The 15,553-nt window shown below is 36.0% G+C and overlaps 2 protein-coding genes across 4 annotated transcripts in view; one reads left to right on the top strand and one right to left on the bottom strand.

The window, feature by feature from the left end:
* The window catches only part of Ubr3 (Ubr3 ubiquitin ligase), a 135,018-nt gene that overhangs the window by 58,710 nt on the left and 60,755 nt on the right, over nucleotides 1–15,553 (bottom strand). The window lies entirely within an intron of this gene.
* Nucleotides 1,822–15,221, top strand: LOC135123535 (uncharacterized). Of its 2 annotated transcripts, none has more exons than XM_064048288.1 (6): nucleotides 1,822–2,214; nucleotides 3,480–3,507; nucleotides 3,564–3,865; nucleotides 12,070–12,788; nucleotides 14,230–14,616; nucleotides 14,754–15,221. In XM_064048288.1, the coding sequence occupies exons 1-6, from the start codon at nucleotides 1,978–1,980 to the stop codon at nucleotides 15,061–15,063; spliced, it is 1,983 nt and encodes a 660-aa protein (XP_063904358.1). In that variant the 5' UTR covers nucleotides 1,822–1,977; the 3' UTR covers nucleotides 15,064–15,221. The 2 variants fall into 2 exon arrangements, with proteins under 2 accessions (XP_063904358.1, XP_063904359.1); XM_064048289.1 differs by lacking the exons at nucleotides 1,822–2,214; nucleotides 3,480–3,507; nucleotides 3,564–3,865 and adding exons at nucleotides 9,693–9,913; nucleotides 10,456–10,703; nucleotides 10,752–11,030.

Below are 15,553 nucleotides of genomic sequence, written 5' to 3'. Positions count from 1 at the left end.
TATATACGCATTAGGAATATCGTGTAGATCCTAAAACGCTAACCAAATTTTGTCTAATCATCCCCACAACAATGGGATGACGTCATCTATAAAATTTACAATAGTAAATGTTATAGAGTAAGATATGTTTGTGCTTCTAGATTATGAATCCGTGTTGAGTTTTTACCCTAGGCATCCAAATTTTTGGAAACACCAAAAAAATAAAAATTGTATAACAACATTTTACAACTTAACACTGAAGCTGTTAAATCGAATGTACTCAAACTTGTAAGATCATCGTAAGCATTGTAAATCATTAATCAAAATATATCCGTTTACTCCCTCTCAAAATTCTGTCGAATAAATCTCATTTAAAATGAGTATGTAAAATATCAATTTAAACTTCTGATTTATAAATGCATTTATATTATTTATTTATATTTTATATAATTACTTATACAGGGTTTATTCAAATTGATGTGTCTTTGCTAAAATGTTAGCATAGCATAGCATGCTCCGTTATGTATACTTTAACCGACCACACACATCTTGTGGTTTGTGGATCTGCCTCGATTTTTTTAACTAGGGTTTATATAAAAAAACAAAATTCGTGAAACCAAATTTTACAATTTTTCCAAGAATCTGTATTTGTTTGTTTGCATTTCAGGGGCGAGCGAAGTTATGTCTAAATAATTTTGGGCCACTTTTTTCCTCCATTTTGTAACTTCTTTCTTGTTTTTGATCTCAGTTTCCCGCAACTAAAATCTAACCAATCATCTCTTTTTTTGTTTTATTCGCTTTTCTTCTTCAGTAGCCCTTTATTTGTAGTTATTAAATACACATTTATTAAAAAATGTTTGAATTTAAATATTTATAACATAACCAAAAACATTACATTTTTTATCATTTTCAGTAAAAGACTAACCTAATACGGATTCATTGACCTCTTTGATTTATTCATTTCCTTCAAAAAATTAATGACGACATCTTAAAATTTTGCTCAGTACTGTTTATGTTCATGCATTGAAAGAGTTCCACGATTAAGCACCTATAAATTCGGGGCGGCAGAAAATAAATCGCAAGGCTAAACCTATGTTTGTAGTGAGTTTTTCCATTGGAAAATGTTCCGAGCTACATTTCGGCAACTACACGTATTTCGGTGTCCCGATTCGATTGGATGAATTAAAAAAAAAAGGAAAACACCGCCGGGAAACAAACTTAGGACCCTCCATGTGCAATGCAAAATTTTTCCCTACAAGTTCATTAATCACGCTTACTTAGCTATGTATTAAATGAAGAAAGAATAAAATGTTTAAACAATAAAAATAATATCAATAGGAAGCAACATCGCGGTGGATTCATAAACCACAAGTATATGAGTATATTATTTTATAAAATTTAAAAGGTGTTATTACAATACATATTTTCTTAGTTTAAGGGAGCATAAATCAAAATAAAAATTACATCCCTAATCAGAATTCATATGTTCATCCCTTGCAAAAACTTGTGGCGGCATATCAAAATGTTGCACTTTCATTTTAAATTCTGAAAAGTTTCAGTACATGTAGTTTCTTCGTGCACTCATATTTCTTCGAACTGTTTATACAGGTGTACAAAAAAATAAATAAATGAAGAACGTCGTCCTATTCACCCGAGTACTATTATTTTTCAACCCACTATACACCACAACACTTCTTTCCTCTCCACTTCGGCAACCACTGATACACCTTCCGTTCCGGCCGAAGACCAACCCAACCCAAATGACCATCCTCACTCAAACCCAATCTCCCCACCCTCCAATCAAGACAAGTCAAACAAAACCGCTGACAAACAGCTGAGAGCAAAAGTAGTGGGAGCCAGGCAACGGCTGTCGTCGACATATGGTACCAATTTAACCGCTTCTTTTTCCACCAGCTCCACATGAGCGCGAAGTGAACGTGAACGGGAGGTTCCGGTTTCGAGCTTACGTGATCCGTCCTTCATGAAAAACCGAGAAAAATGCGTTTTCTCGTCGTTTTCTCGCTCCTCGCGCTTGCACTTTCACCGGCCTCGTCCTTCGGCATTCACGACGCTCTCGACGTCGTCGGCGTCGCGAAAGACGTCGTGATATGGATAGCCAAAGCGTGGAACCTCATCGAGGGGCACGTGGAGTTTTCGGACGTGCCGCTTCCCCTCCTGGAGAAGACCGAAAAGCAACTGTTCGCGAAGATAGACCTCATCAACACTAAACTCAACTAGGGATGGGCAGATTCGGTCATCACCACGAACGGGTCGTTCATCGTTCGGTCCCTACGAAGACCCGGTCGTCAAATGTCGTTCATTTCGTTCATTTCGTTCATTTCGTTCACTTCGTTCACCGTTCACATCGTTCACCGTTCACTTCGTTCATAATCATTCAAGGCTCAGGGATCTATTGATGAATCATTCGGTCTTTCGGCTCTTCGGTCAATGGTCTTAGTTTCCCTTTTGCTTGAATCCGATCACTGTATAGGGAAGGTCATGCTCAGAACTATCGCATAGGTATTCGAAAAAAAAACCCGGCCCATTGCTGTCTTTTTTTTCGAATACTGCATTGTGTGATACGTCAAATTAAATCGTTTGAAATATACTATGATCTGATTCGAAAAATTAATGATTTAACGTTTATTTGGTTTTGTCTACATTTAATTTTTTTTAATGCCTCCCATTTTTTTAGAGATTCATGTAACGATTTTTTTCTGAATTCTGTGATGTAAAAATAATAATTTAATATTTAAAAAAAGTAACTTGAATTTGTGGACGCAAATAATTGTGTTAATAAATACATCAATAGCACTTTTGACACAAAAATTAAATTCGTTTTTATTACAGCTTCCAAGCAACTTTTGACTAAAAAAAAATAATTTATTGGATCTTTCGAATCATTCGGTCGTCGCCCTTACGATTAACAATGTAGGAGCAGATTTGTTTTGTTTCCTTTTATACCTTTTCCTTACGTTCTAATGTGATGAAGCCGTGAATAGTCACGTTCATTGACTATATTATACATTACCCATTTTACGTGGCCATAGGGATTTTTTTTATTAATAATCATTACAATAGTAATAATAATTATTTATTTACATTTATTTTTTTAGTTTCTAATGTTCAGACGTTTATGAACATTGTATATTAGTTATCGTCATAAATTGTCATTTTCGTTCCCGGTTCCTAATTTAAATTCATACTACTGGAATTAATCTGTCGGGAAAACTTATGTTCTTAGTTAATTCCATAAATAGCATAGCATGTGCTCCTAGTATTTGATACAGAACATAGAACTGTGCTGGAACCATGATTCAAAGATCCAACGGAATTAAGATTCAGTCGAGACAATGTGAACGGTGAACGAGTGAACGAGTGAACGAAATGAACGAAAGAACGACCAGTTTGCGTTGGGAACGATTTCGGTCACTCGTTCATTCGAACGACCCGTTCAATTTGATTCGTTCGTTCGCGAACGACACATCTCTAAACTCAACCACTTGAGCGCTCAAGTGGACGCGGTTGGTAAGTATTAATTTGCTGTAATTTCGTTTTTGGTACTAATTGTTGGTACTTTTCAGGAACGAATACCATTTCTATGATGCTTAATAACCTTCCCGAGCGGATTCGTTTAGAGTTGCGTCTGAATGACCTCCTCAATTACCACGATCTAGTAGGAAACGCGTTTCAGACTATGCAGAAGTACGTCCAACATAGAGATACTCTGGAAGAGTCGACTTTGAAGAATTACGCTGATAGTGTGGTGTCTCACGACCCTAATTCTGTGACGGGGATGATCGAGAGTATTTATACGTTTGCGGTGCCGTCAGGAAGGGGAATCAACGATAGGGGTATTCTACACCTGATGTCTAAGAGTTTGAAGGTAAGATTTCTCGAGTTCGATGACTGGTGACAACGTTGTGATTCACGGAAATGCGAAAAATGGGTTAGATCTTTGTCTCCTCTGGATGAATCATGCGAAAAGTGATAATTAATGGACGCCTGCAGGGTAAAGGCGATGAATCAGGTTTGGGGTCGACAGGTTATTGTCTGCGCTATACGAATAACGATGTTCTAGGGTGAATACAATTTGACATGGATTTGAATTCTTTATGACTGCGACCAAGAGTTGAGATTACAATAAATGCCAAGTAGATAAGGGGTTCCCCTGTAAATTTCTCCTATCACTGCGATGCTTTATAAAATTATGGAGTCTGCACAATTTCGGGTTGTTATTGTAAAATCACAAACAATATTATGGTTTCTTGATTACGTAATGTTAAAGACAAAGAGAACAAAATGCGACAATACCGTGAGCAGACATTTTTTGACCACAAAAAAGCTTCCTCGTTACGCTTAATGATTAATTATATTAATCCTCGGTTATGAAAAGTTTATATTGTAGTTAACAACAAAAATGTTTTTTATAGAAATAATCATGCAATGTCAAGACTTGAGTAAATTAAAATTATATAGCAATGTACAATAATATGGGTTTACGTCATGATCGTGGGTTACCAGAATTTTTAAAAGACGAACCATAATCAAAAAGGTCAAGATAGTTCATAAATTCTAACCAATAATAAACGGTAACGATATTTCATTATTTTAAATATTAATTTAAAAATTGTTTGAGTGATAAGTTTTGACTTGTTCGCGGTTTATCTATTTTAATGAATTTTGAAAAAGAAAGTTAAACAGTATTTTATAGTATTCATTTCATTTTCTCAGATTGGGTATGTAACTGAACACAAAATATTAGAAAGCAAGGGAAAATTTTAATCAAAAACAGCCTAGTACTGTTTTTGATTAAAATCGCAAATGTCTGCAAATGAGGTTATGTATTCTAAATATTCCCTACGGCACATTTAATCTGAAAACTCTTTGATACAGAAAAGTCTAGGACGTACTATTTTTCCAAAAATTTATAATTTCTGAAATAATCGATAAAAGATATTAACTTTCTAGAGCGGATGAAGATATAAATCATCGTTGGTGTTTTGCAATTCCTGACTCAGGGTTTGTGTCTTACCAAACTTCCAAAGAAGTCCGTTGCGTAGGTTTTGAGCTGTGTTTTAAAATACTTTCCTTTATGATATGGATGAATTTAGGCAATAATTGACGCTGATTCATGGTTTTAGGTTCTACATACATATTTAGTTACTTTGGACTAATCTTGTACATCAGAGATTATTTTCCATAACTTTACATATTTTTGCATAATTTTCGATTTTCACTTTATTACTGTTTTAATTTGGACAATTATACAATTAATACGAAACTGTCATAAAAATGTCTTTAAAATCCCTAATTAAAATTCAATTACACATTATATTGTAGAGAGTACTCCGTTTTTAAGGAATAAATATCTCATTTCTTGCCAATACAATACACTATTTGTTTTTACTTCCCGAGTGTAAGCGAAGGAAGTATTGTAATCGAGTCCGTCGGCCGACTCTCTACTTTTACGTTCTCTTGATCTATCATGACCCCTACAGTACGAAGACATAGGTCTCCCATTTCCGTCTGTCTGTCCGTCTGTCTCCCGTCCCGGATTTTTATTAGACAGATAATCTCCGAAAGTACAGAGCCGATTGTTGTCAAATTTTGTATTTATATTAGGAATATGTAGATGGTAAAACGCTCACCAAAATTTGTCTAATCATCGCCACCAATAATGTGATGTCGTCACTTCAAAATTGTACAGTCTTATCTCAGCAAGTACTAGCCCCGCCCACCCGCCCCTATTTTCTCAGAAGATATGTCATTTGCCAAAATCAGTTTTATCTGAGAAAGTTCTAAGCCGGCCCGCCCGCCCCTATTTTGTCAGAGGATATGTAATTTGCCAAAATAAGACTTATCTTAACAAGTACTAGCAAGTACTATCCTCTGAGAAAAAAAAGGGCTGGTGGGCGGGTCTCGTACTTGTTAAGGTAAAACTGATTTTGCCCCTATTAATCTTGTAAAAACTTGTGAAATTTAAAGGTGCTAAATTGCAAATTTCCATATTAACGAATTAAACTCCTAAATCTACCCGAAATTTGCAAAATATCATGAGTTTTTACTTGTGAGTTATCACTGCATTCATATTTTTGGATTATACAGGTGACTCAAAAAATTAATGAATGTATCAATTCATTTTATTGATTAAATCAGGAACCGAACTTTAGGTGCGAGGGAAGTTCTGTCGAAACAGCTTTCGACCAATTTTTTATATACGTATTTTGATTGACCCCTTCGTAGGTTTTATAATACTTTATTTTCAAAATTCCGATGCGACGTTGCCACGTTGTTCTATTTTTTTTTTTAATTTTTTTAGCGATACGAGGGTTCACAAAAAAATCGCACGAGATTTATTTTTAAAATCTGTACAATATTTTGTGGAGAGATAAATAAAGGTACGCGCTTTGCGCATTGTGTTTCGATATAAATAAAATCGAGCTTTAATATACAGAGCGTTTATAAAAATACATTTATTTACTGCATTTTTTTTTTACTTTTTTGAGAGACGCATCAACATATTGAAAGCACGAGAACAAAAAATACAGTAACAAGCAGTAATAAAATATTTTATCAATAAAATATTGCAACACACATCTTAAAAATAATAACAAAATTGGAATAACACGGCAATGTCGCATCGAAATTTCAAAAATAAGGTATTGTTATAAAGTTTCGGAAGAGACTATTGAGAATCTTTAAACATATATACATTTACAAAAACTAACTTGTGTATTCAAAAACAAAACACTCTGTATATTCGAAAATAATTACATCTTTGGTCTCTGATTGTTTTTAATAAAAAACTAATTTTTCTTGTTTTTCATTTATTTGGAATCAATTTCAAATTGCAGCAATAAGAACAAAAAGTCAGGAGTGTTAATAACGTTTATACAGTTTTTAATAGCCCTTTATATTTTATTGAGTTATTTTCATTTTCACGTGTTTCAACACACATTCACAAGTATGCGACTCCGTGTCATGTTTGAACAATAAAGAGAATTTATTTTAATTTACATTGTTTAGTAATAATCTTATTTATGTTTATGAAGTTTATTCGAATATTTTTAAATAATGTTTTGTTATACCTGTTCTTACAATAAAAAATTGTTCAAGGGTAGTAGATAGAATTTCCCTCACATCTGAAATACAATCCAACAAATACTTCGAACAATGATAAAATCAAATTTTATGACAGCCCCTATAAATTAAACCAATAGAAGCATATTCATAAACCACATCTTTAGGATTGTTATTTTATAAAATTTAAATATATTTTACTATGCGAAATTGTTAGATGACGTCATCAAAATGTTGGTGGGGACAATCACACAAATTTTGGCTGTCGTTTTACCATCTGCATGATATTTCTAAAATACAAAGAGACGAGACAAACAGACGGAAACGGGAAAATTAGCATTTTATTTTGTTGGAAATATTTTATTCTAGTCAATATTCAATTTATTTTGATTTAAACTGCATTTAAAATCGCCCTAATATGCATTATATTTTCGTAACTTGAAAAGAAAATGAAAAGAAAAACATTTTTTTAATCACTTGATTTCAATCATGTTTTAAATAAATTAATGAGATATTGAGAACAGCATGCTTAGTGACTCACCCTGTATATACCAACATTGTCTAACGCTCGTTTGTCACCAGAAAAATTCATGAAGCCGATAATTCTTATTTTATTAATTTTTCAATTGCATATTTGGAATTATAACTCCAAACGTAGCAAGGAAAATCAAAACTTAGGAGTTTCAGTTAGGTTTATTCAGTTTTTGGTGGTGTTTGACATTTTACTGAATTATTTTCATTTTCATTTTCCACGTACTTTAACACACATTCATATGTAAGCCATTCCGTGTCATGTTTCTGCGAAGTTTGAACAACAAAGAGAATTTATTTTCATTTAGGTTGCTAAGTAATAATAAATCTTATTTATTTGTACAAATATACTCGAATATTTTTAATTAATGTTTTACTAAACCTGTTCTTAAAATTAAAAAAAAAGTCTAGGGTAGTAAACACAATTTCCCGCGGCCCTGAAATGTAGTCCAACAACTTCTTCGAAAAATGATAAAATTTTATTTTTTTATGATAACCCCTACAGATTAAATAAATCAGGAAGGATTCATAAACAAACTACAAGTCTAGGATTGTGATTTTATAAAGTTTAAAATAGCATTTACTATGCAAAATTGTTAGGTGACGTCATCAAAATGTTGGTGGGGATAAAAAATTTCAAAAATCCAGAATGATTTACATCAGTGATTTTATACAAAAAATTTGTCTCACGTTTTAAATGAAATTATTTAAATCGGGCCAACCTTGCTAATAATAAAAGTAATGAGATATCGACAACCGCACGCTTAGTGACTGACTCACCCTCTAGATATGAAAATTGCCCAGGGTTCGTTTACCACCGAAACCAGCAGTTCCGGAACGTGCAATAAAACTACCGATTTTCTATTTTTAAAATTTTTAATTTTTCGAAAAATTCTAAAAAAAATTACCAAACTGATTAATAAAAGCAAGTTATTTTTTTATTCTAGAAAAAAGTGGTACACGGTTTTAAAATTGTTGCAATAAATAAAATTTCGAATTTTTATCAAGTCTCGACACAAGCACAACTGACGTAATCTACCATTATTTCTTTTTTAACGTTTAAATTCCGAAGGCACTCTACCATTACCGTTAATAAAGACTATTATGGTAACAACTATCATAGGTATTGATTCCAATTATTTGTTTCGGTACTTTAGTATCATTGCATGAGTCAGTGTTACAAAATAAAAACTATCAGAATAAATATTGCAAAACCGTGCATGCGCTACTTCAAAAGCCACAACAAAACACCAGATTAAAAATAAGAACGTGTAAATTTTAACGAACACTCGATTTACTAATTTGCTACTACCATTAAAAAATACCTGAGCGATGTGTTACCTACTATTACATGAATACAAGTTTTTAGAAAAAAATATATTGGAAATCGTGTTACTTTAAATTCATACTCATGGTATTTTAATAATAATTAACTAATTTATAACTGAAACATTAAAAACTTAAGTTGAACTGAAAACTCGGCTTAAAAACCACCAACGAGAAGAGAACACATTCAACTCGGTAGTTACAGTTCAGATTTCAGGAAAATAAAACCAACAAACTCCGAGAATCCCCGGAAGGCAAGAAGCTTCCTTGTGGCACATCATTTTGCAACAAAGGAAATGATACGACAAAGGAAACACGATAACGTTCCAAAATGACAAATCTGTCGACTCAAGGCCTTTCCTTTCATTACCAAGAAAACCGGCAATCAAAAACGCGAAAACAATAATTTAGAAAGGTCAGGATTTTCCAGTTCCATAGAAACATTGGTTTATGACGTTTTCCAATAACGCCTTATCACAAATTTACTTGCCTGGAGAAATGTTTACAACTTGAAACGAAAGGAATTCATACTAATTAAAACTTTACAAGACATTTAAAGAAACACCGCCGCTAATAGCGATGTAATTGCCAAAGGACACTAATGCTGTTTTACTTCGAAAACACAAAATCGTAGTGTTTGCCATGATTCCGAATAACGACAAACTAATGGGCGCATGAATAAACAAATTGGTATTTAATCGACTTAATGACTAACAAAACAGTTCTCAATCTACTTCCACCACTAACACTAAAGAGAAAGACCAAGGTCTACGCAGCACAACCAAAGATGTCGTTGTCTGTTCCACATTAGCATTTCGTCCACAGTGCGCGGCGCAGTGAAATTATCCTCGTTAACAATAACAGTAAGATCCGGCGGATGACACGAGTCGGAGACCACAAAAGTGCAGTGTCGCAGTGCGTCCGATAAAACGACATTTTTGTGCTCAGTTCGAATCGGATCGGGTCCAAGGTGCACCGCTCTCCCCTCGACACGGTAAAAACGGCCTTCCCGCAAACCGCAATCTTAAAAAAAAACCAAAATCGAAAACAACAACAATCGAGAAAAACAATACAACAGAAATGACCTTGAGGCGCGTTTTCCGGCCTTATCAAACTTCGGTTTTTGGCGTATTCGAGTCCGGACGTGACGTTGACCTTTGGAAAATCGAAAGTCGCCGATCGAACCACAAAATAAATCTAATCTTTTAATTTAATAACAAAAACCAAAAAAAGGAAACATTGTCGATGAACGGACGTTTCCACCATCTAATAAGCATAAAACCAGTGAAAATATTCGAGTGATTTGCGTTCCGGATTATCGGTAACTTTCATAAGGAAATGGAACTCTCATTCACAATTACTTAACTGTTGTTACACACGGTAAAAACGTGCCGTCCTAGCTCGGAGCAAATTTTAAATAAAAACGAGCCAAAACACCGAATTTATTCCAAGAACACGATCAGGGTCAATCTGTTGCGTAAAAAGATAGCGGCTATCAAAATACAAGTTCAGTCCGAATCAAACAAAACATTCTAGGTTCAAGGAGTCACAAAATGATATTCCGATTTTTGCTGGTTTTTGGCACGATTTTGGTTGTGGCGCATGGTCGGGTGAGACAACTGGGAAAAATTGATGTGGATCAGCTCAGGTACGACTTCCTCGAACAAGAAAGCGCCTTGTGGAACTTCGTTCAAGACCAAACCATCAATAGAGTCAAAGAAACCGATCTAGCTGAAGTATCTTTAATTAGGGAGTTTGAGAAGTTTGGAGATAAAACTCAAGAGGTACTACCACAAAATGAAAAAAGTGACACTAAAATGTTCGTTTTTAAGAAATTTCCGCACGATATTAACTATGGATTGCAATCCCTGGAGGGCGTTTGGGCATACGCTTTTGCCTACACTGACCTAAGGGCGGTCTATGCTCTGTACGAGACTTTCCGGAGGTTCCAAGCTTTACAAACAGGAGAATCCAGGATACCTTCTCCTAGGCAAGCATGGATCGACTTAACACGGGCGATTCTGGAAGACCCCAAAAACAACGTCAACGAATCTCTGAATAGGTTACACTATATGGTCGAACAGAAAAATTTATTCGTAGCGGCGATGAAGGTAAATCGACATGACGGAATTTTATTGTCCACAAAAATAACAACAATAACGCAACTACGTAAACACATGGGGAAATATTTATGTGATGAAGTTTGTTATCGGCGGATGTCGATCGGTTCTTTAGTAAACAGTCTATAAAAAGAAATGCTAATAACAATAATAGTTGCAAGGAAAGTATTCCTTATCGGGAAGTATTAGTTTTCTATGTGGGCATTCAAACAAATGAAATCTACGGTTCACTGCTCAACACGAACTCAACTTTGATCACGTAACTCACATGTTGCGTTGTTTTGTCTGCACGATGATTGGAAATTATGTTAATGTTTGAAGTTCTTGGGGTGACTTGCCTCTAATAGTATAAGGAAGTCTTGTAATAGGGTCATTTTAACACATGTCTGTCATTCTAAATGTAGCTTTCCCGTTTCCGTCGATCTCTGTGGTCCGCCGACCATTTTATTAGACAAAGTTTCTGAAATTACCGAACCGATACTTTGAAACTATAGTGGTTGAAAAGGTCAGTTTTACTTTAGACTTGGCATCTGTTTTATTAAAAGCCGTCTTCTGTGTAGGAGGAAAATGTAATTCAATCATGCTGAACTCATCTGAAAAATATGTGGGGTCCCACAATGCAAACTTTTATTTTGCACTGTACGAATTTTTAATACGTCGCAAAAAACTGTCGCAATTGGTTATATTTTTCTAGGTGCTTTTTCATATTACCGAGAAGACACAGACCAATGAATTACGAATACAATGACAAACAAAAATTTACTTCCTGTAGGTTAAACATTCGTTGTTAATTAGCAGTTTTTTAAAAATTATAATTAGGGCAGTCATTACAGTATAATACCCAGGGTCAGGTATTACAGCATAAAACACTTAGTACTCTTCAGTTTAGAATGGACTAGTGACTTGATTGATAGTAAAAACAACAACCGAATCAATTGGCCAATAATGCAAAAACAATAGAAATCAGCGAATCCACACACCTATTAGTAGTCACCCACTCAACCGTACCTAACCATACCTTCCATTCCAGGAAGTCGAAGGCGATATGTTATGCAACGCGCATCAATCCCCTCAACAAGTCCTCTTCAGTCTATACAACGCCATAGCCCTCACCGAACTCAAAGGCTACAGCATGATCCAGTTCGCATACATGCTCAAACGACTCTACGGCGAAGGAAACTTCACCATGGAAGCCCAAATCGCCAGAGAGCGCTTCCAAGAACGCACCAACAAAATAATCGAAGCCGTCAAAGCCGCGATGGACTCTTCATCCAGAGACCTGTGGAAATGCGACCCCAAAAGACACATATCCGGTGACACCTACGTCGAAGTGACCCAGCTCCTGCAAGGCTACATCCAGAACGAAGTCGACTTAAATTCGGAGGGTACGTGCAGGGAGAACTGCGCCGAATACTCGTACACCAAAAGTCACGGTTGCTTCCAAAACTTGTGGTGCCAGAAACAGAGGCGGTGTCACGGTAAAGTGATCAACTGCAGGTACGTGGACTCGGATATGTGGATCTGTCCTGCGGATAACCAAAGCAGGCGGTACGAGTACGTGGAGTACGAAAACGGGCGCGTTTTGGGGAGGAAGCAAGGGTGCAGGAAGGGCACGAGCAAGGTCGATAGTTGGTGGAGGTGGCTGTTCTGGCACTGCTCGTACTGCTTCTGCTTGTGCGACGAACAGGGTATCAATTCCGATAGGTACATCAACTTGAGGCCTTCGATCGCAGACGTGCAAAACAATATGTAAGTTCGATAGTTTATTATCTTCGTATATATTAAAGGACCACCAACACCGCAATTTACCACATGTGGGACGTGTAGATACCGATATCTGGTGATAAAGGCGGGGTGTCACGTCCGGGAGATTTTATCTTTTTCGGTTTGTTTCCTTTCATGCTGCGTGGATTAAATAAGTATAGTAAAGTCCCCAAACAGTTGACTTTGTTTCCGAAAACCTTTTTTTTATGACACTATATACTTTTTGATTCTTGTAAAGCTTGTTTTCTGCACTTTGACTCCGCCCCGGTCTATGATTCTAACGCATTTTGATATGAAAACACACTCGTTTATATTTAGTCTGGAGTATATTTGTCCTTAAGAAATACTCAGGGCCGCTCAAAAGTTGAGAAGTTGATCAGGCAACAAGGCACAAGATGCTCCATTATATATTTATATCGATAAATGCCATTAAAAAATGGCCACTGCGTCTAAATTCGCGTAATTTATCCAAAGTTATTTGAAACAAATTCCTACTTCTCAAAATATTTGTGAACGAGCGTACTTTGCAAAACATAAAGATAGTATCAGTGGGTTGAAAAATTAATGCGAAAATTTCTATAAAAAAAAATGGCCGAAGGTTATTTCAACAGAACTTCCCTCGTCCCTCAAGTAATATTATTATTTTTTTTAGGTCATCCTGTATAAGCAATTCTAAAAAATATGAAGGGATGATAAATCGCAATGTTATGCACATTTTTGATAGGATGTATTCGTCAAAATTTTGAGATGTCGTCATTAGCTTTTAGGGAGGTCGAAACGGATAAATTTTGTTTAAGGATTCACCATGTTTTCAACAACCTTAAAACGTTTGTAAGCTTTCAGAATATTCGGTTTTGCAATTAAATGTTAGTTAAAATGTAAAATGTTATACAATTTTGTATATATTTTTTTTTCACAAAAATCTGGATGACTAGGGTAAAAACTCAACACGGATTCATAAACCGTACGTGGAAAATTACATATAATTTTAATAACATTACTATTGTAAATTGTAGAAGTTGTGGATGATGTCAAAATTGACATGAAATTTTGAATATTCTGTTTTTTAATACCAATGCAATAGTGCAAGTACGGAAAATGAGCTAGTTTCAATTCGATTTTTTTTTTATCATACCGCTTATGGGTGCATTACGGACAGCCTACATATTAAACGGCATCAGTTTTGCGTACACTACGGAGGCAGATGTATCGTCAGACTTAATAAACATAAAAAAAAACAGCACAAATATAGCCAAAAACCATCCCGATTAAACCAGCTTTCAAACAACAGACAAACAAAGGCTTCAAATTTAGGACAGACACCCACTATAACGTTTTTTTGTGACTTTTGTCCGCGACTTTACTAAAATAAATCCCCGGTTGGTGGATCTTTAAAATCACGTACCATCTTTGATTTGAATTTTAGGGTCGTAACTGGACTGCGTTTCGTCAAAAACAACCGAATCATCCACCTCCAGATTCAAGAGGGCAAACTTTTACCCCGTGGCAACATCGACATGTCCACCGTCCACTGGGTCCCAGTGGAAGACTACAGAATAACCGACTCCCACGTAGCCAACGGCCAAGACTACCACACCTTAACCTGGGAGAAGCGAGCTGTGGATCTCGACGACTTAGTAGCCGACGACGGATACGTAGTAACCGGCGTCCGCTTCAAAATGATCGGCTCCCACTTAAACTTCGAGATCTACATAACCCCCTTCGACTTCGAAACCGGCGAACTCATAGACCCCCAAACCAAAAGCATGTACAAGGACAACCCCAACACCGACTCATCTTTGCACAAACCGAGGCAAGTCCCCTTGTATCACTTTTCACCTAACTAATTCAAATTCTAGTTTTCAAGGTTTATATAAACCGTTCCGTTTGTAAGTACGGTAGCGTTCGTTGCAAGGTGGTTCCGTTAAATACATGTGGATTTTTTTGCAGGACTAGAGTGAGACTCATCAACCCTGATATTAGCACGAGGTCGCCGTCGCCTTCCGTGCCGGATTCGAAAAGTGACCAGTACATCGAGTTCACGAACACGGATATGGATCGCGACGCTGCTCAAACGACGGTGCCGTTTTTGGACGCCCAACCCGTGGATTCGCTCCAGCCAGTGCCGCTAAGTGGTGCCGGTATTTTCCACAAGGGTCAGAAGTACTTCGGGGGTTTCATCGCGCCGAAGCTCATCACCTACGACTTCAGCAAACACCTGCAGGTCGCGTTTCCCGAGACCGAACCCCCCATCAATTAGCGTTCGCTGCGACGACCACTAAAATCTAGTTTAAGTTCAATTCAAATATGTAATACTGTGATTTAGTGTCGTTATGTTTCGAGTCATTGTATGATTATACTAGTTTCCTCTTTTTGTATGATCCAACGAATAGAATAATTATTTATATGGAATTAAAACGGCGTAATTAATTTCAATCGGACCTATTGGCCTTGAGTGTGAGCTAATTTCAATGGAACAGAGTTTAGATGTGTTTGACCTCTGATGAATGTAAATGTTATGACAGAGGTGGTTTACTACAGCAACGTCGCGGTATGACTCGAAATAAATACGTTTATTTTTACGTGTAAATATATTTAGAAACTTGTTAGCGTTTCATTACTTGATTGATAATTCTAAGAATAACTCCCGTCAACGCTGCATGCATTTGCATAAATATGAAACCTGGTGGAAAATCAATTGTTTTCACTTTCACAACTTGATGTTATAAATGGAACACTAAAATATTCTT

The sequence above is a fragment of the Zophobas morio genome, unplaced genomic scaffold, assembly GCF_036711695.1.
Source record: "Zophobas morio isolate AGI-343-1 ecotype UQ-CSIRO unplaced genomic scaffold, CSIRO_AGI_Zmor_V1 ptg000006l, whole genome shotgun sequence".
Lineage (NCBI taxonomy): Eukaryota > Metazoa > Arthropoda > Insecta > Coleoptera > Tenebrionidae > Zophobas > Zophobas morio.
This window is presented reverse-complemented; position numbering and strand designations above follow the sequence as displayed.